Below are 20000 nucleotides of genomic sequence, written 5' to 3'. Positions count from 1 at the left end.
CATCAAACGGGTTGATAGATCAGATACATAACAAGTAGAAGTTTACACTCGCATATTAATTGACATTTGATCACATGCAGCCACAGCAGAAGCTTTGGACACTTGTGCATGTTGTTTGCACAAAACAGTGCGTTGCTGTGTTGGCATGCACTTTTTCTGAAATAGATGCCTTGATCAGGAAATTTGGGATTGTTGAAAAAACTTGCTTCACATATATGATGTAGATCTATAGCTCTTTCTCGTGAGATGGTCCATTCTAATTTGAAGATGGTTTTTGGTGTGGAGGGTATACTGCCTTGTACTGGTGTTGTAGGCATGGAATTATGGTTAATCAGCAGACAGTGAAATGTCAATAAAAATTGTAGCATAAGAAGAAGACCAGATTTAAATGCTTAAACATAATCCATTGTTTTACTTTTTTTCTTTAAATTGCAAACTATTCAGTAAACATTAGTGCTAATATATTGTGTTTTACAAAGTGAGCTTCACATTGGTTTGTATATGACATTCTGACAAATGAATACATGAATAAACTTGATATGTTACTACCCCATGGAACTGATACCTTGTCGTGGTGGGGTAGCTTGAATGCTTCAGTGACCTGTCGAGCTATGTCATTTGATGTGTCACATGCCTGGTAGGGCCTCCCATGCTGGACAGGTTGTGGGTATTTGTTCCACAAACTATACCAGCTGGCATGATGCACGCATTTTTGGGTTTCCCTTGCTGAAAAGGTTGAAGCCCGACAAAATTCAGTTGCAAACACATGTCTTTGCATATTTATCTCTTATGACTGACAATTCGTCGTCCTTCTGTTTCAGGAAATGGACATCAGCTAGGACAGGAAACAACAGAATCTTCTGTGAGAAAACCTGTATGCTTTTGATCTAAATAAACACAATACAATACAACATCATAAGCCTCTGTTGCTTGATCAGTTGATGTTTGGTTTGTTGAAGGTGCTGTTTGTGTGCTCCTGTGGGGATGTCAGGGACTCTTTCCATTAAAATACAATGCCCACCCTCTGGAAACCCTCTCCTGAAAATTTATCATTTTATATGTCACTTTTCCTTTTCTGTCATTTATTACTTCAGCCATCCCATCCATTTTTTTCAAGATAGCCATGATTATTTATTTTTCTGGACTTCATAATTGTGCATTCTTGCAAAGCTGTATTCAAATTTGGACCTAGGATATACGAGTTGCCTGCTGGCATTTTTTTTTTTTTTTTTCTATGCCTGTTATGTACAATTTGCGTATTATGTATAATTATGTCAATGTTCAGGTTTGATTGGTTTACTCTATCGATAGATTAATGGAAAGGCCAATTTGATGCATGTAGTTATATGTGCATGCATACGACTATTCATGCACACACACACACACACACACACACAAAATCCCTCCCCCCACACCCCTTTTTTTTTATATATATACAAGATCAAGATCAATATTATATGACACACAGTCACACACAAATTGTTTGTGTTTTTTTAATGGCTAACTCATGTTCAAGATTTTAAATCCCAAAACTAAGTTCATGGCAGAAACTATATTACATATTTAATTCAGCATTTTTATGAATGAGAAGTAGCCAAAATGAAAACCATCACTGTGGTGATTGATATTCAGTGTCCCAACACATTTACCACTCTGAATAAAGTCCACAACTTGCTGCAACACAAGCAGCCATTACTTACATCTAACCGAAGTCATGCTTACCAAAAATAAACAACAAAAATCAATAATAATAATGATATTAAAATAAGATAAGTGAAGATATCTTATTTTAATATCTAACCAAAGTCACACCTACCAAAAAAAAAAAAAAGATAATGATATTAAGATAAATAAATGAAAACAAGAACATCACTACAGTTAAAGCATTTCAGCTAAAAAGCTGGCCCAGTGCTTCCCTCATTGAACGACAAGCAACCTCCAGGTTGATGACCACTCCCTCCAACCACCTGAGCTCATCTTCTTCCACCACCAGTCAGTCATTTCAGAAACCATTTCCATCAGTACATTCAAAATGTCAGTTTCTCAAGATGGTGGCATTAGAACAAACTCATATATGTGCTAAACCACGTCTACCACACAGATGCCTGATCAGCAGCATAACCCAATACATCAGGCTTTGAGTGCATGCATATGTTTGTGTACCTATCGGGGTAGATTTCGTCTGCACAACTTTTGCCAGAGGACAAACACTTATGTTGCCATGGGTTCATTTTCTGTGTGCAGTATGCTTCCTGCACATTAGATTGGTGTATCGTTGCATGATTTTAAATAAAGTATGAGAAGACGGATGAGACATGGATTTCAAACTCGGACTGTCACGGTTAACAGTGTAAACGCACACTGTCTCTCTCTCTCTCTCTCTCTCTCTCTCTCTCTCCATTGTCAATCACAGAGTATTGGGAACCGGGCTTTCACCAACATACACATATTTCATAAGGACATGGAGTGATTACCAGGTATATAATATACTTGCAATTTTCCTTTCTATGCATTGAACCAAAAAGTTGTCATTTGGACAGGATTCACACATGAGCCATGAAGGCTTTGCCTCTTGTTCAAGTGAATCACAAGTGAGTCTTGAAGGCCTTGCCTCTCTTGTTTAAAATGAAGTGAACACATATTTGTAATTTTTTTTAACACACTAACTGCAGACGTATTTACTCGTCCGTGCAATGAGATTGAGATGAGATATTGCTTTCAGGTCAGGATGTCAGATTATCACCCTTTGTCACACACCTCCATGAATATGTCAGGTTTTGTTGTTGTTGTTGTTGTTTTCTAATTAATGGTTTGGTTCCGGTACAATTTGTCGCAGGCTTTTCTTGACTGTTTTAAGAACTGACACGTGATCAGCCCTGAAATGACCCTTTTGAGGTCAGCTGGGCTATGAGGAACATAACCTGATTTGATTTGATTTTGTCAGGCTATCATTTAGCACCCTGGGTGCTATAAACAACAACAACATAGTAATAATATTAATGATAATGATAATGACACGGGGTCTTGTCGAGCGCGGTACCCCTCTTGCAAGGGAAGTTATCATCCCTTCCCTAAGAAGTGAAGGCAAAATGGATCGAGTTGTACACATCATACAGTAAAGGTAAACGCTTCATCAACACGCACAAAACACACCACCTCATGCAAGGGCAGGCTGAAAGCAACAACAACAAAAACGCATCATCTCCTTCAGGACGCGGCTCACAGAATCCATGAGTGTTTTCCTTCCTGCCAGTAACACGTGCTCAAAGCAAAAGGTCGTGTGTCACATCGTCCTGATACAAAGCAAAAGGTCGTGTGTCACATCGTTCTGATACAAAGCGAAAGGTTGTGTGTCACATCGTTCTGATACAAAGCAAAAGGTCGTGTGTCACATCGTCCTGATACAAAGCGAAAGGTTGTGTGCCACATCGTTCTGATACAAAGCAAAAGGTCGTGTGTCACATCGTTCTGATACAAAGCGAAAGGTCGTGTGTCACATCGTTCTGATACAAAGCAAAAGGTCGTGTGTCACATCGTTCTGATACAAAGCGAAAGGTTGTGTGTCACATCGTTCTGATACAAAGCGAAAGGTTGTGTGTCACATCGTTCTGATACAAAGCAAAAGGTCGTGTGTCACATCGTCCTGATACAAAGCGAACAAAGCGAAAGGTTGTGTGTCACATCGTCCTGATACAAAGCGAAAGGTCGTGTGTCACATCGTCCTGATACAAAGCGAAAGGTTGTGTGTCACATCGTTCTGATACAAAGCGAAAGGTCGTGTGTCACATCGTCCTGATACAAAGCGAACAAAGCAAAAGGTTGTGTGTCACATCGTTCTGATACAAAGCGAAAGGTCGTGTGTCACATCGTCCTGATACAAAGCGAACAAAGCAAAAGGTTGTGTGTCACATCGTTCTGATACAAAGCGAAAGGTCGTGTGTCACATCGTCCTGATACAAAGCGAACAAAGCAAAAGGTTGTGTGTCACATCGTTCTGATACAAAGCGAAAGGTCGTGTGTCACATCGTCCTGATACAAAGCGAACAAAGCAAAAGGTCGTGTGTCACATTGTCCTGATACAAAGCAAAAGGTCGTGTGTCACATCGTCCTGATACAAAGCGAACAAAGCAAAAGGTCGTGTGTCACATTGTCCTGATACAAAGCGAAAGGTCGTGTGTCACATCGTTCTGATACAAAGCGAAAGGTCGTGTGTCACATCGTTCTGATACAAAGAAAAAGGTCGTGTGTCACATCGTCCTGATACAAAGCAAAAGGTCGTGTGTCACATTGTCCTGATACAAAGCAAAAGGTCGTGTGTCACATCGTCCTGATACAAAGAAAAAGGTCGTGTGTCACATCGTCCTGATACAAAGCAAAAGGTCGTGTGTCACATCGTCCTGATGTTTTCGCTAACTGCTGTGCACACAAGTATGCACGCTGCTGTGCACACAAGTATGATTCCTATTAATCTCTGGCGATAATATAGTGAGTAGCACACCACGCCGTCTGCTCAGCAGGACTTGGAGTGTCTTACCGCGCCTCTGTGAATACTGCACCATTATGTGGCTGTGAACTGTGCGCAAGAGGGATATGAGGTGTTCATTGTGAACGTGCGTTCGTGTGCGAACTACTTGGACTGACCCTTGTCATTATGGTTTTTTTCTCCTCCACCTTGGAGAAGGCAACTTGCTCCTGCGCAAACGAGACATAGGAGTGATCCCTAAACCCAACACCGACGCTGGTTCCTCTGCATCTCCGGGCGGTATGCGGCAGACTAGGCACTCTACCCCTCATTCTTCCTGCTCCTCCTCAAAGGATCCGTCTCTGGCCGATGTTATGCCAAGTATCCAGAACTTATCCTGCATGAAGAAAATATCATGTGATGTTAAGAATTGTCAGAATTGCAGGATTTTGTATCAACTTGTCCATGGTCTCAATCAACATGTTAGTGACCGTTATCGTGAAAATGACATTTTACGTCAAATGAATGATGATCTAAACACCAAAATTCAACGACCTCGAAGAGAGAGAGAGAGAGAGAGAGAGAGGGGAGGGGGGGGGGGGGGGGGGGGGGGGGGGGGGGGGTGGGGGGCAGGCAGGCAGACAGACAGACGGAAAACGGTAATCATAATATCTTCATTCCCTGTCTTATGATCCAAAGTACAAGCTGAAATGTGGGACGGAAGCTGTCTAGACCAGCATAAAAGCGAACGGTACTTTCTAAACCGGTATCTGATAATCTCTGTGATTCGGCGAGTGCAATGCCAGTCATCTCTGTGATTCAGCCAGTCCAATGTCATGCAATGCCGGTAGCCTGTGTAATTCAGTCACTGCAATGTCAGTAACCTGAGTGTGATTCAACTAGCGTCTTTCCGGTTACCTCTGTAGTTCAGCAAATCAATGCTTATAACCTCTGTGGCTTAGCAGGTGCAATGTCAGAAAGTTATGTGATTAAGTCAGCGCAGGATCATATGTGACCCAGCCAGTGCAATGCCGGTGCAATGTCCCAAATCGCCCGAGCCCCTTTCGGAATGTTCCAAGGGGAGACAACTGTTTCTGAGTTTATTCCATATTTTAAAACATTCCGTGCATATTTTGATATGTGTGTGTGCCTAATCACGACCTCTTAGGAGGTTTCCACAAATGTTACCATTCCTGACCTGTGCTGACCATTACCAAAGTGTTCACACTGCGTTACTTTTTTCACGGGTTTGCATTATTATGGCATCTTGACAGGTTTGAAAAAAAAAAAGAATTCTTATCGATACCTGACCATTGTTGATCACTAACAGTATTCGAATTGCACAGCTTTGTGACGGTTATGAAGTAATAGGATTTTTGACAGAATTTGACCATTAACTGAGCCCTGCTGACTACTGCTGACCATTAACTGAGCCCTGCTGACTACTGCTGACCATTAACTGAGCCCTGCTGACTACTGCTGACCATTAACTGAGCCCTGCTGACTACTGCTGACCATTAACTGAGCCCTGCTGACTACTGCTGACCATTACTGTGCCCATGCTGACTACTGCTGACCATTAACTGAGCCCTGCTGACTACTGCTGACCATTACTGTGCCCATGCTGACTACTGCTGACCATTACTGTGCCCATGCTGACTACTGCTGACCATTACTGTGCCCATGCTGACTACTGCTGACCATTACTGTGCCCTGCTGCCTACTGCTGACCATTAACAGAGCCATGCTGACTACTGCTGACCATTACTGTGCCCATGTTCACAGCTTCAGTTTCCCAAGAAGGTGTCACCATGTTCGGACAAATCCAAATGTGCAATGCCACATCTGCCAAGCAGATGCCTGACCAGCAGCATAACCAAAGGCGTTTAGTCAGGACATGAGTGCATGCACATATATTTGTGTACTGTGGATTTCGTCTACATGATTTTGCAAGAGGGCAAGTTATATTGCCATTGGGGATTTCTTTTCAGTGCGTCAGGTGCGTGATGCACACGGGACATCGGTTTATCGCCTCATCCGAAGGACTAAACGCCTAGTTTCATTTTCCAGTCAAACTTGGGAGAAAGGATGATGACACTGGCATACTGAAACGGAAGAAACGAGGTGTGTGTGTGTGTGTGTGTGTGTGTGTGTGTGTGTGTGTGTGTGTGTGTGTGTGTGTGTGTGTAGATAGATAGATAGATAGATAGACAGGTACAAAGAGAGAAACATACAGACAGATGGACCGACTGACCGACTGAATGACAGTCAGACAAAGGCGCACAAAAGAAGCACACTCAGATAAAGACGCACAAACGAAAAACAGACGGACAATTCTTCCATGCGTTTCAGCGAAAAGTTTATTTGCACAATGGGTACACTTGTAGAGGAAAATATTACAACAAAAGTACGACGAATCTAGCACAACCACGAAGCTTTAAAGTATGTACAACTGTACATGATACGTAACATGAAATAATTGTTTGTTGTGAAGATACATTGATTAAACACACACAAATGAACAGGTCAGGTGTGGATATTGACGAATGCGGTACGTATCTTAAGTGAATATAAGAAATGAGGTGTTCAAGCAAACAGTAATGTTAAATAGAGACGTGTTTGCCTGTATTGTTCTTATATTGTGATTTTTAGCTACAGGTTTCCTGAAGGTGTTTGTTTGTTTGTTTACTTATTTATTTATTTGTTTGTTTGTTTATTCATTTACGTATTTATCATGCAGTTTAAGCATCGGGCTCAAAACATTCTCTGTCTCATAAAAACAGAAGTAAAACAATCACAATAAAAACAAACAAACAAGAGAGACAAGAAAAATTTCTCGACACACATGGACATCTTCTGCCGATGTGATTTCTGTGAGCCTTTCTTCAACTGACAGCAGTCAGTGGACTGGTGCCATTGTCGCGTAAAATGTGGAACAGACTCCCTAATCCACCTCCGACAATGGGACTCCATTTACCTCTGATATCTCTGCATGATATATTTCACAACAATATAAATGTACACATGTACCAAATTGTTCGGTTTAGAGTGGTTGATGATTGAAAGAGATGGTTGTATGAGAAAGTAGATACAACCGTTGTCTTCATCATTGTTCTGATCACTGTCACTGTCATTATTATCATCTTCATTATTCGAACTGTATGTCTTTTTTTTGTGTTCCTTTATTCCCTGAATTCAAAGAAATCAGATCTCTCTCTCTCTCTCCCCCCCCCCTCTCTCTCTCCTTCTTTCTCTACCTATCTATCCATTTATCCGTCTATTCCCCGATAAACACCCCCAGTGAGACATTTACATCTAATTTTAAATTGATAAATCAATCAATCACCACAGAAAAATTATATTCAGTACAGAACATTTCACCATGGTTTCAGACACAAAATTCACAACACCTGTATTGTTGTTTTGGCATTTATGCACAGACAGCCGGTATACAAACACAAATGATATATATAATATATATGTATACACAGACAACACTATACTTCATCACCTCCATTGATGTCTTTCAGCGTTCAAAATGCAATTGTGTACGTCTACACTAACTATACAAATAACATCAATTCACATCAACTGCTTTGACACACTCATCCTAACTGTACATATAACATCAACTCACACCACCTATACTGAGACACTGTGACATACAATATGTTTTGTACATACTCCTATCTGTGAGTTCAAGTGTGGCCAGCGGGAGAATTTAGACGGGGAATTAACTTAAATGAAATCACGTGCTGCTTTTCGAAACGATTATCAGTTATGATTGTTGTTTGTGTCATATTCGCTGTGGCCATTAATGGAATAAAATGTTATCGATGTGCAATGATAGTCTCATACGATTTATGAATATATATATATATATATATATATATATAGATATATATTAATTTATATACACACGCAATCATATGCATATACATACAACGCTGTGATTTCAGTTCTCTCTCTCTCTCTCTCTCTCTCTCTCTAGCTGTTATAGGGCTGTCAACTTGTACCAACAATATCCCAGCAGCTTTTCACAATTCAATTACTGACAAAATAAAACACAATGTCCACACAAATCACAGTGTTGAAATAACCGATTTCCACGACAACACTACAGCAGCTGGCATTCTGAACGAGCCTGTACACATTGTACATTGTCACCTGTTTCCCTCCTCCATGATCCAGTAGCCAGCAGTTTCCTTTCAGAGAACATCACGTCAAAAAACATCTTCATAATCATGTACCGTGCCGTACTGTCAACTTCATCTTTGTACAAACTCACCGACAGTAATGTGCACCGTTAAGAACAGCAAATCCATTTCCGCAGCAATCCAACACTGACTCACATGCCAAATGAGTTTGTCTTTTACATGTGCTCATTGCCATTGATTTCACCTGTGCTGTGCTTGATTAAATGATATCAGATTCTTCTTTTCATTGCGGCTGTTAACTTCATTTCTATCATCATCATCATCATTCATTTCTCCAAATAACAAGGTAACACAAAACGAAAGAAACACGACACGCAAGAGAATCCTACGATGCACCATCTATGCTACAGACATCCGCAGTCACGGATATTTTCCATTCAGGAACATTCTGAAAGAAAACAAAGTGGGATGTACAAGGGAGAGGAGGAAGGGGAGATGAGAGAAAGGAGAGGTGACAAAAGGGGGGAGAAGTGAAAGAGAGCAAGCAGACAACGTGCACACAGTAGACTTGAAGTTGTCTTGTATCTCTGCAACAATCCACAGAAAGACATACGGTGCAGGGGAGAGATAGAAATAATGAGAGAGGGTGACGGATCGAAAGGCAGAGATAGAGAGAGAAAATGGATGAAGAGAGAGAGAGAGAGAGAGAGAGAGGTGTAAAAACAAAGATTTTAGGCTTCGTATCCAAAATACGTCACTGCATTCCGAGCTAGCGTACACTCACACACACACACACACACACACACACACACACACACACACACACACATATATATATGTAATGTACATGACGCACATACACACAGACGCACGTAGCCTGTGCATGTAAGCAGGCTTTACAAGAGAGAGAGAGAGAGAGAGAGAGAGAGAGAGAGAGAGAGAGAGAAAAGGATGGTCATCTGTCTCAAAGACAGTAAGTGGCAGATGTCATCACTGACCACAGGCCACGTGACGACCTCCTTCAGGGGATCGGAAAGATGAAAAGAAAAAAAATAAACCAACTGTGTCATTCAGTGTAACAAAACAATTTCTGATGAAAAAGACTTGGTGCATCAGGACATGGAATCAGATAACTGAAAGAATGATGTGTGTTCTTCACTGTAACAATTAGTTCTCTGAAAAATACGACTGTCTGTTGTTTGAGGACGTCATCCAGAAAATCAGACGTAGATAAAAGAACGCTGCGTGTTCTTCGTAACAACGAGGAAAAGAGAACTAGAAATGTGTCCTCTTCATTTTGGGAAAACAAGGGGAGCGGATGGAGTGGGCGGAGGGGGGGGGGGGTCCTGACAAGTGTTAACTTCCCTCTGGTACCTGACAGCCGCAACCATCCCCTGTCCACACTGCGTCAGAACCTTCCGGGCGCGGTTTGGCCTGACCAGTCATCTGCGCACCCACAGAGCCTGACCCACCCACCCCCAGGATGACTAGATGGTCCTCGTCGATCCCGACGGACGAACCACATACCTAGGTGAAAACGCCAAGCAGGGGACAGTGCCCATCAGATGACGGCACACATTGTAAGGATCCAGCAGGAGATGTCACAGTGAAACACGCCACACACATGTCGATGTCACCGTAAAGAGGCCCCACAGACAATATTGCACTGGGATGGGTGGCCACACGATGCAACGTTGTTTTCCTGTTTTTGGAGTTGGAGTCATGTTTGGGATTGACTTTGTAAAACAAAAATATTGGCAGTTTTGTTTTGTTTATTTGCTTGTGTGTTGTTGTTTTTTGTTTTCTGTTGTTGTTTTTTGTTGTTGTTTGTTTGTTTTTTGTTTTTTTGTTTTTTGGGGGGTGGGGGTGGGGTGGGGGGTTGTTGTTTTTGCGCGAGTGTGTGTGTGTGTGTGTGTGTGTGTGTGTGTGTGTGTGTGTGTGTGTGTGTGTGTGTGTGTGTGTGTGTCCTACACAAAGGCTGATGTCCAAAAGGAGTCGTCTGATTCTAGACGAGCATCTTCGCTGAGGGTCCGTCGTGTCTCCGGTGATGTGGCTGTCCAGAAGCATAAGCCATGCAAATGATGCCTTCTCCACGCAACAGCGATCTGCTAACAAACGAGTCTTCTATATATAAACGATGTTCGTCATCTTCTTTACGATCTTTCTGCTCGCAGTCCTGCGTAGAAAGCCCAGCCTGGAGAACGAACGAGGCTGTGGCCTTCAGCGTTATTCTTCACGCCGTGAAGGTTCTCTTTCTTTCAGCGGAAGCAATGTGGAGTGGTGGAGTGATAGCCTAGAGGTAACGCGTCCACCTGGGAAGCGAGATAATCTGAGCGCACTGTTTCGAATCACGGCTCAATCGCCAGTATTTTCTCCCCTTCCACTAGACCTTGAGTGGTAGTCTGGACGCTAGTTATTCGGATGGGAAGATAAACCGAGGTCCCGTGTGCAGCATGCACTTAGCGCACGTAAAGGAACCCACAGCAATAAACGGTTGTCCCTGTCAAAATTCTGTAGAAAAAAACACTTCGATAGGAAAAACAAATAAAAAAACTGCAGGCAGGAAAGAAAAAAAAAAAAAAGGGGGGGGGGGGGGGGGTGGGGGGGGCTTTCAGTCTACCACCAACTGTGATCTTGAGCGTTAAACGTCCGACCACAATATTTTCCCAGTTGTGTGGTGTGGTAATCCGTCGGACTGTCCACGGGTTTGAGATCCTGTATCAGGACCGGGGATTTTACTCCCCCCCCCCCTCCCCCCTCCTCTTCTCTCCGCTAGTGGTCTAGTGCTAGTGTATGAGACGTTAAATCGATGTCCCGTATGCTGCATGCAACTGATTAAGAAAAGAACCCACGGCAGCAAAAGCCTTGCCCCTGACAAAATTCTGGAGAAAAATCAACTTTGAAGGTACAACAAATACACTTGCACACGGAAAAACAACAACAAAGGGTGGCGCTGTACAGTGGCTACGCGTTTTCTCCAGGGAGAGCAGTCCGAATTTCACACAGTGAAATAAGCCATAACAGCAAAGCAATACAATACAAGAAACAATACAATGAACACAAAACAAAGATACACAGCATCAAAGTCTTCAACAAGCTGTCGCACAATTCAGCCACTGACGCCATAAATGGTCTTACTTTTTCCCTGGTTCTCCCACCCTCACCTCTCTGCCATGGACATTCGATGACAACGAGGAGCGAGGCCGGAATCATATTTGTCAAACTATGTTAAAGTTGCAATTTTCTTAATCTTGATATCGTTCAGCCACTGGAATTACAATGTACTGTCCCATATCTCCTGGTTTATATTTCTCTCTCTCTCTCTCTCTCTCTCTCTCTCTCTCTCTCTCTCTCTGTGTGTGTGTGTGTGTGTGTGTGTGTGTGTTCATATATGTTTAATCACTAAGGTCTCACAGAACCAGACTTTCTCTGAAACGTCAGGTGTCAACAATAAAAGACTGTCCCAAACAAACTGATGTCCGTCATACACAGCCCCAGGTCATCACGGGACAAAGACCCTGCAAGGGACGTGTGTCCTTACCAACTGAACTATGTGCAGAAGACTCACGTTCCTCCACGTTTTTGCTGTCAACGGATGCAGATGGGTGGATCCTGTTGTGTCTACCATCCCAACCCTGCTGCACGTGCTGACTTGTGACCCACATTTAAAAAAAAAAAAAAAAAAATTTTTTTGGCCAGGCAGGGGCGACAGCGCGAGGGAGAGGGTGGTGGTAGCCGGTGGTGGTGGTTGTGGGGAGGGGGAGGGCGCTGACGTCACTTGAGGGAGGACATCTCCAGGGTGTCGGTGGTGGTGAGGAGGTGGGGTGAGCGGCTGTAGCTGGCGGAGTAGTCGGACCTGGTGCTGGCGTTGCTGGACATGAGGTGTCGCCGTCCGGTCTCGGCCCGCGCCGGGCACAGCTTGAGGCCCCGCAAACACTGCACAGGGCGGGACAGTGTGCACAGTCAGTCAGGAACAGCCAGTCACACACCACACATCACAAAGTCAGCCAGTCAGTCCTGTAAGTCCTGTAGACAGCCAATCAGCAGACTACACGTGACACTACACGGGGTGTAGTCATTCAGTCAGGCAGTCAGTCCTGTAGACAGCCAATCAGCAGACTACACGTGACACTACACGGGGTGTAGTCATTCAGTCAGGCAGTCAGTCCTGTAGACAGCCAATCAGCAGACACTACACATCACAGAGTCAGGTGGTCAGGCAGTCAGGCAGTTACCGGTACCCTTGTCTTGAACTTGAGCCAGAAACTGCATGAGATATCACAGTACCCAAGTCAGTCAGTCAGTCACCGACGAGGGAGTCAGTAAGTCAGTCACTCAGTGAGTGAGGAAGTCAATCATTCCACTATTTTAGTCAGTACGACATTAAGGTAGTCAATTACTCTGCCAGCCAGTCAGTCTGTCAGTCAGTTAGTCAGTCAGTTAGTCAGCAGGCAACGAAGGCATTCAGACAATCAGTGGATCATTCATTCAGTTAGCAAGTCGGTCAGCTAGCATGCCAGTCTATCAGCGATGTCACTCTTTTCCTCGTTTTTTGTGTCGCACACATCTTCAGGCCTCGCAGATTTTCACACGGTGCATGGTTTAACAAGTGTGCTCTAACGGATAGTGAGTGAGCCGATCAGACAGCACTTTCGTTAATCATACGCGTGGCTCACAGTGTCGCACTGTGGATCAGGAATTTCTGAGAAAGTTGAATTTGAACTGCAAGCTAACCCCGACAAAATTGACCGAGCATTAAATGGTTCAAAGACATTTGCTTTATTCGAGAGAAGAAGGTTGGTAACGAAAGGTAGACAGGCACAATACAAAGACTGGATACATCTAATGACAATGTTTTGTATGAGAAACGATGGGGATTTTTTCTGGTTTTTTTTTCAATTCTTTTTAATTTGGGGGAATACGGTTCTTCGAAACGGGTTGCTTGTGCCGTTTATAATTAAAACAGTTGTACCTGCATAAACATACATGCATCAAGTGTACCATACTTGAACAAGAGGGCATGCACACCAACACGCAAACAAAAATCACCCCAGCACACACACACACACACACACACACACACACACACACACACACACACACACACACACATGACTAGCAGAAGTTCAAGTAGCATTCAAGTCAGTACAGTTCTATACAGACCGGAAGAGGATTGCTTTGAAGGACGTTCTTTCAGACTACCTGGAGTGGAGTGTTGGCCTTGTGGTAACGTGTCCGCCAAGGAAGCGAGAGAATCTGAGCGCACTGATTCGAATCCCAAAGACGCCAGTATTTTCTCCCCCCCCCCCTCCCCCAACTAGACATTTAGTGGTGGTATGGACGCTAGTATTCGGATGAGACGATAAACCGAAGTCCCGTGTGCAGAATGCACTAAGCGTACGTAAAAGAACCCACGTCAACAAAAGGGTTGCTCATGGCAAAATTATATAGAGAAATCCACTTCAACAGGAAAACAAACAGAATTACAGGCAGGAAAAAATACAAAAAATGAGTGGCGCTGTTGTATTGCGATGCGCTCTCACTGGGGACAGCAGCCCGAATTTCACAGAGAGAAATCTGTTGCGACAAAAGAGTAATACAGTACAATACAATGCAATACAATACAATACAACACAACACCAGCTGTACCTGCATGTTGGCGGAGAAGAGGAGGAAGATGTAGGGGTTGATGGCGGAGTTGGCCGGGGCCACGCCCCCCAGCAAGGCGTAGACTGCGCGGTTCAGCTGCTTGTAGTCCCCGTAGGACATGATCATCTCGGCCACGAAGTAGGGCAGCCCGAAGAAGATGAAGGCGGCCACAATCACCAGCGTCATCTTCAGCGTCTTGATCTTGGCCTTGGGCAGCGAGGACGACCCCGTGCTGGTCAGGTGAACCTGTAGGGGTGTGGAGGGAAGGGGTGCGGGGGGACGGGGTGGGGTGGGGGAGTCAAAGTCAAAAGTCAAAAGGCACAGTCAATACTTTGTTTTATTTTTTTGTTTTGTTTTTGTTTTGTTTTTGTTTTTAAACAGCTGACAACTGATGTTACTGGGTTGTTGTTTTTTATTCCAGATATTTGAACAAAAAAAAAAAAAAAAAAAAAACAAAGCAGAAAAAAAACGAAGATCTGATGTACAAGAATAGTATGATAATGAAATACACCGTTGCATTTGTTTCACATCCCCCCCCCTCCCCGACACACACACACACACACACACACACACACACATATATTTATATATATATACATGTAAAGAGAAAAGAAACACACACACACACACACACACACACACACACACACACACACACACATATATATATATATATATATATATATATATTCCGCAAAGACAAGGGATCAGATATATTGACAGGGATGGACGGAGGGGGGAAGTAGAGAGGACAGCTGGGTGAACTAAATCAAGTCACACCGTCCTGCATCAGAAATGCAAATTCGATCGAAAGACATTCACACAAAAATATACACCGACACCGACACAGACAGACACAAAATCATACACACAGACACACGGACACAAAGACACATTCACAGACAGACAGACAGACAGACAGACACACACACACACACACACACACACACACACACACACACACACACACACTACACCTTTCCGGGTTTGAAATTTTGTCGTTTGTTGAGCTGGTTGTTCTGACTCTCCGAAGCTTTCTGGGAAATTTTGAGGAAGATACGGGTATAGCAGACAATCAGGACGACCAGGGGAATCAGAAAATTCACGAACGACCTGAAAATAGATTATTGATTGTCGATGAGTTTATAATTGTTGATGGATGAATGGGCGCATGCAGAAGTCCACTGAGAAGGTGCAAAAGAGGTTGATCATGATTGTATTCAACCCCTCTGTATTCATTGATTTCAAGAAAGCATTCGACGCCGTCAATAGAGACGCAACATCATTCTGTTGACAACACAATGGGATTTACCATCCAGATGTTCCAGGCCGATGTGACAAGTGAAGTAACAGCTGAAAGCGCTCCATCATAGATTTTCAGCATTTCTACCAGCATGATGCAAGGCTATACCCTCACCCCTATGCCTTTTTTTCATTTTGTTCTTTTACCATGTGCAAATGTGTTATAAAAGACCACTACCTAGGCATTTATATCTGATCCCGTTTAGATCCCGTTTCAGACATCTTGCCTCAAGAACAAAGTCACTAGAGACATTTATCACTGAGGTAACTCTGCCGACGATGCGCACACAGGCCCTGTCCAGAGAACTGTTTGTATGTATGTCGTTTCAATAAGAAACACTCATGTCCTTTAATGACATGTCAGTGAACGTTGGACGCTGCCTTTAATGGCGACAAGACATGGTGTAATTTCTCGTTGTCATTGAATCAATTTCCACAGAGGAAAGGCCGCCTCTGGTAATAAAAAAGAAAAAAAACAAGTTAACACTGCACGTTCGCGACGCTTTTTACCGCCCGGGGAAAGCAGCACTAATTTTCATGAGTATTCATTTGTAATATATAAAAAAAGAAAGAGATAACATGACACAAGAAAACAAGACAACACATAGCCAAAGGAAAGGTGGCATGCTCAACATCTCTTTATCTAAATTAACAATGATCTGGAGTGATGGCCTAGAGGTAACGCGTCCGCCCAGGAAGCGAGAGAATCTGAGCGCGCTGGTTCGAATCACGGCTCAGTCGCCGATATTTTCTCCCCCTCCACTAGACCTTGAGTTGTGGTCTGGACGCTAGTCATTCGGATGAGACGATAAACCGAGGTCCCGTGTGCAGCATGCACTTAGTGCATGTAAAAGAACGAGCGGCAACAAAAGGGTTGTTCCTGGCAAAATTCTGTAGAAAAATCCACTTCGATAGGAAAAAAACAACAACAAAAACTGCACGCAGGAAAAAAAGAAGAAAAAATGGGTGGCGCTGAAATGTCGCGACGCGCTCTCCATGGGGAGAGCAGCCCGAATTTCACACAAAGAAATCTGTTGTGACAAAAAGAGAAATACAAATACAAATGAAAAACTGAAGAAAATACTTGAAGAAACAAAATGTTCTTCGGCTGAATTACTTGTCCAGTATTAAAAACAACAACAATAAACCCTAGAAGAATCGCGGTAACAGATAAAGAGACAGGACAAGACAAAGCACATATTAACCAAGTTTGACAATACGTAAAATGTAATTTGTTCTTTGAAGAAGAAGAAGAATGTTTTAAAGAAATGTTTTGTTGGGAGTAAAATGGAAATGCTGAAAGCGGTTTTGCACCATGCCTAAACCGACATCATCGTCATCAACAACAAAATCAACATGGACATGCAATCGAATTTCAAACAGGTTCTTATAGAAGAAGTATACAGAAAATTTTAGACTAAACATTTTTAAAAAAATCCACACAAATACGTGGACGCGCGAGCGCGTGTGTGTAATTGTGTGCGAGCGCGAGCACACACACACACACACACACACACACACACACACACACACACACACACACACACACACACACACACACACACAGTGAGGTGGAGAGAGGGTGGGGTGAGAGACATATACAATTATAAAGAAGAGAGATAGAGAGAAAGAGGGACACACACACACACACACACACACACACACACACAACGCGCATGCGGGTATGCTCGTGCTTATCCATGAAAGCAAACATGCAAGCCAGTTTCAAAAGTGGACTTCGTTGCCACGCTGGGAACACAGGAGAGCAGGGGAAAAGAACAGACAGATCATCAATAAAACTGTGAAAGAATGGACACGTGCCAGAGCTGCACGAAGAGCAGACAGTGTCAAATGAATAAATCAATTCAATTTCAAATAAACAGATAAATGAAGGAATGAAGTGAAAAAAAAAAGCAATAGCACAAGTGAAATGAATGAAGGAATCTACAAAAACAGAACAGATAAATAATCAAATGAATATATAAACATCGGAGAGAAGGAAAAGAAGGAGGAAAGAAACTATGTTTTGGAGAGAGAGAGAGAGAGAGAGAGAGAGAGAGAGAGAGAGAGAGAGAGAGAGAGAGAGAGAGAGAGAAAGAGAAAGAAAAAAAGAAGGAAACAAATGACCCTGCGTGCATCTCTTTTGAAAGCATTAAAGCATTGATATGTATTACATTTGACATTTCCCCTGAACTCATTCTTCACACTAACATCTTTATTTATTTGTTTATTTATTTATCTATTTATTCTTTTTTTTTTCTCTCTCTTTCTCAAGGCCTGACTGAGCGCGTTGGGTTACGCTGCTGGTCAGGCATCTTCTTGGCAGATGTGGTGTAGCGTATATGGATTTGTCCGAACGCAGAGACGCCTCCTTGAGCTACTCATACTGATACTAACATCTTCCCCCCCCCCCCCCCTCCCCCCCCCCCCCTTCTTCACAGTTCCCAGCGGATAGTTTTATAACGGATATATATAAACAAACAAATGAATGAATAAGTAAACAATAGACAAATAAATACATGAACGAATGAATAAATAAATAGATAAGTAAATAAAGAAATAGATAAATGAGTGAATGAATGAATAGATAAATAAATGAACAAATAGATAAATAAATAAATGAATATATAGATAGAAGCATATTAAATACATTTCAAGTGCATAAATGAATAAATGCATAAGAAAAAATCATGAGAAAGATAGTAGATAGATAATTAGATAAAAAAACAACAACAACAACAAAAAACAAAAACGAGCGAATGGATAATCAAATAAATAGATACACGATTCAAACAAAGAAAGGAAGAAAGAACACGTATATTTCGTTTGTTTTTTTTTTTTTTTTTTAAATGAGGATGTTGCGTGCATCATTTTTCGTTCTTTTCACCATGTTCAAGCACCGACGTGTATTGCATTTGACAATTCCCTAAATACTTTCTTCCCACTACCTTCCTCATCCCCTCCACTCTCCATCAATTTCCTCACCCCTCCCCTCCCCTCCACACCAATTTCCTCACCCCTCCCCTCCCCTCCACACCAATTTCCTCACTCCTCCCCTCCCCTCCACACCAATTTCCTCACTCCTCCCCTCCACATCCAATTTCCTCTCTCATCCCCTCCACACCAATTCCTCACTCATCCCTCCCCTCCACACCAATTCCTCACTCCTCCTCCCTCCACACCATTTCCTCACTCCTCCCCTCCACACCAATTTCCTCTCTCATCCCCTCCACACCAATTTCCTCACTCATTCCCCTCCCCTCCACACCAATTTCCTCACTCCTCCCCTCCCCTCCACACCAATTTCCTCACTCCTCCCTCCACACCAATTTCCCTCACTCCTCCCCTCCCCTCCACACCAAATTCCTCACTCCTCCCCTCAACACAATTTCCCTCACTCCTCCCTACCCTCCACACCAATTTCCTCACTCCTCCCCTCCCCTCCACACCAATTTCCCTCACTCCTCCCCTCCACACCAATTTCCTCACTCCTCCCCTCCACACCAATTTCCTCACTCCTCCCCCTCCCCTCCACACCAAATTCCTCACTCCTCCCCTCCCCTCCACACCAATTTCCTCACTCCTCCCTACCCTCCACACCAAATTTCTCACTCCTCCCCTCCACAACCAATTTCCTCACTCCTCCCCTCCCCTCCACACCAAATTTCTCACTCCTCCCTCCCCTCCACACCAATTTCCTCACTCCTCCCCTCCCCTCCACACCAATTTCCTCACTCCTCCCTCCCCTCCACACCAATTTCCTCACTCCTCCCCTCCCCTCCACACCAATTTCCTCACTCCTCCCCTCCCCTCCACACAAATTTCCTCACTCCTCCCTCCCTCCCCTCCACACCAATTTCCTCACTCCTCACCTCCCCTCCACACCAATTTCCTCACTCCTCCCCTCCACACCAATTTCCTCACTCCTCCCTCCCCTCCCCATCAATTTCCTCACTCCTCCCCTCCCCTCCACACCAATTTCCTCACTCCTCCCCTCCCCTCCCAATTTCCTCACTCCTCCCCTCCCCTCCACACCAAATTCCTCACTCCTCCCCTCCCCTCCACACCAAATTCCTCACTCCTCCCCTCCCCTCCACACCAATTTCCTCACTCCTCCCCTCCCCTCCACACCAAATTCCTCACTCCTCCCCTCCCCTCCACACCAATTTCCTCACTCCTCCCTCCCCTCCACACCAATTTCCTCACTCTCCCTCCCCTCCACACCAATTTCCTCACTCCTCCCCCTCCCCTCCACACAAATTTCCTCACTCCTCCCCTCCCCTCCACACCAATTTCCTCACTCCTCCCTCCCCTCCCACACCAAATTTCTCACTCCTCCCCTCCCCTCCACACCAATTTCATCACTCCTCCCCTCCCCTCCACACCAATTTCCTCACTCCACCCCTCCCCTCCACACCAAATTCCTCACT

The 20000-nt window shown here is 43.7% G+C and overlaps 1 protein-coding gene and 1 long non-coding RNA gene across 2 annotated transcripts in view; one reads left to right on the top strand and one right to left on the bottom strand.

The window, feature by feature from the left end:
- The window catches only part of LOC143282455 (uncharacterized), a 5706-nt gene extending 4637 nt beyond the window's left edge, over positions 1–1069 (top strand). Inside the window, exon 5 of the long non-coding RNA XR_013055256.1 lies at positions 822–1069. This is a non-coding gene — a long non-coding RNA (uncharacterized LOC143282455). The remainder of the gene's footprint in view (positions 1–821) is intronic.
- Positions 1070–11923: 10854 nt separating this feature from the next.
- The window catches only part of LOC143282454 (oxytocin receptor-like), a 25005-nt gene continuing 16928 nt past the window's right edge, over positions 11924–20000 (bottom strand). The window contains exons 3-5 of the mRNA XM_076588097.1: positions 15246–15381; positions 14269–14514; positions 11924–12555 (exon numbers count right to left, since the gene is read on the bottom strand). Of these exons, the coding sequence (XP_076444212.1) occupies positions 12394–12555; positions 14269–14514; positions 15246–15381 (544 nt within the window). The 3' untranslated portion in view covers positions 11924–12393. The remainder of the gene's footprint in view (positions 12556–14268; positions 14515–15245; positions 15382–20000) is intronic.

This window comes from Babylonia areolata, chromosome 5 (genome assembly GCF_041734735.1).
Source record: "Babylonia areolata isolate BAREFJ2019XMU chromosome 5, ASM4173473v1, whole genome shotgun sequence".
Lineage (NCBI taxonomy): Eukaryota > Metazoa > Mollusca > Gastropoda > Neogastropoda > Buccinidae > Babylonia > Babylonia areolata.
Note: the sequence above shows the minus strand (reverse complement) of the source record. Positions and strands in the feature narration are given on the sequence as shown.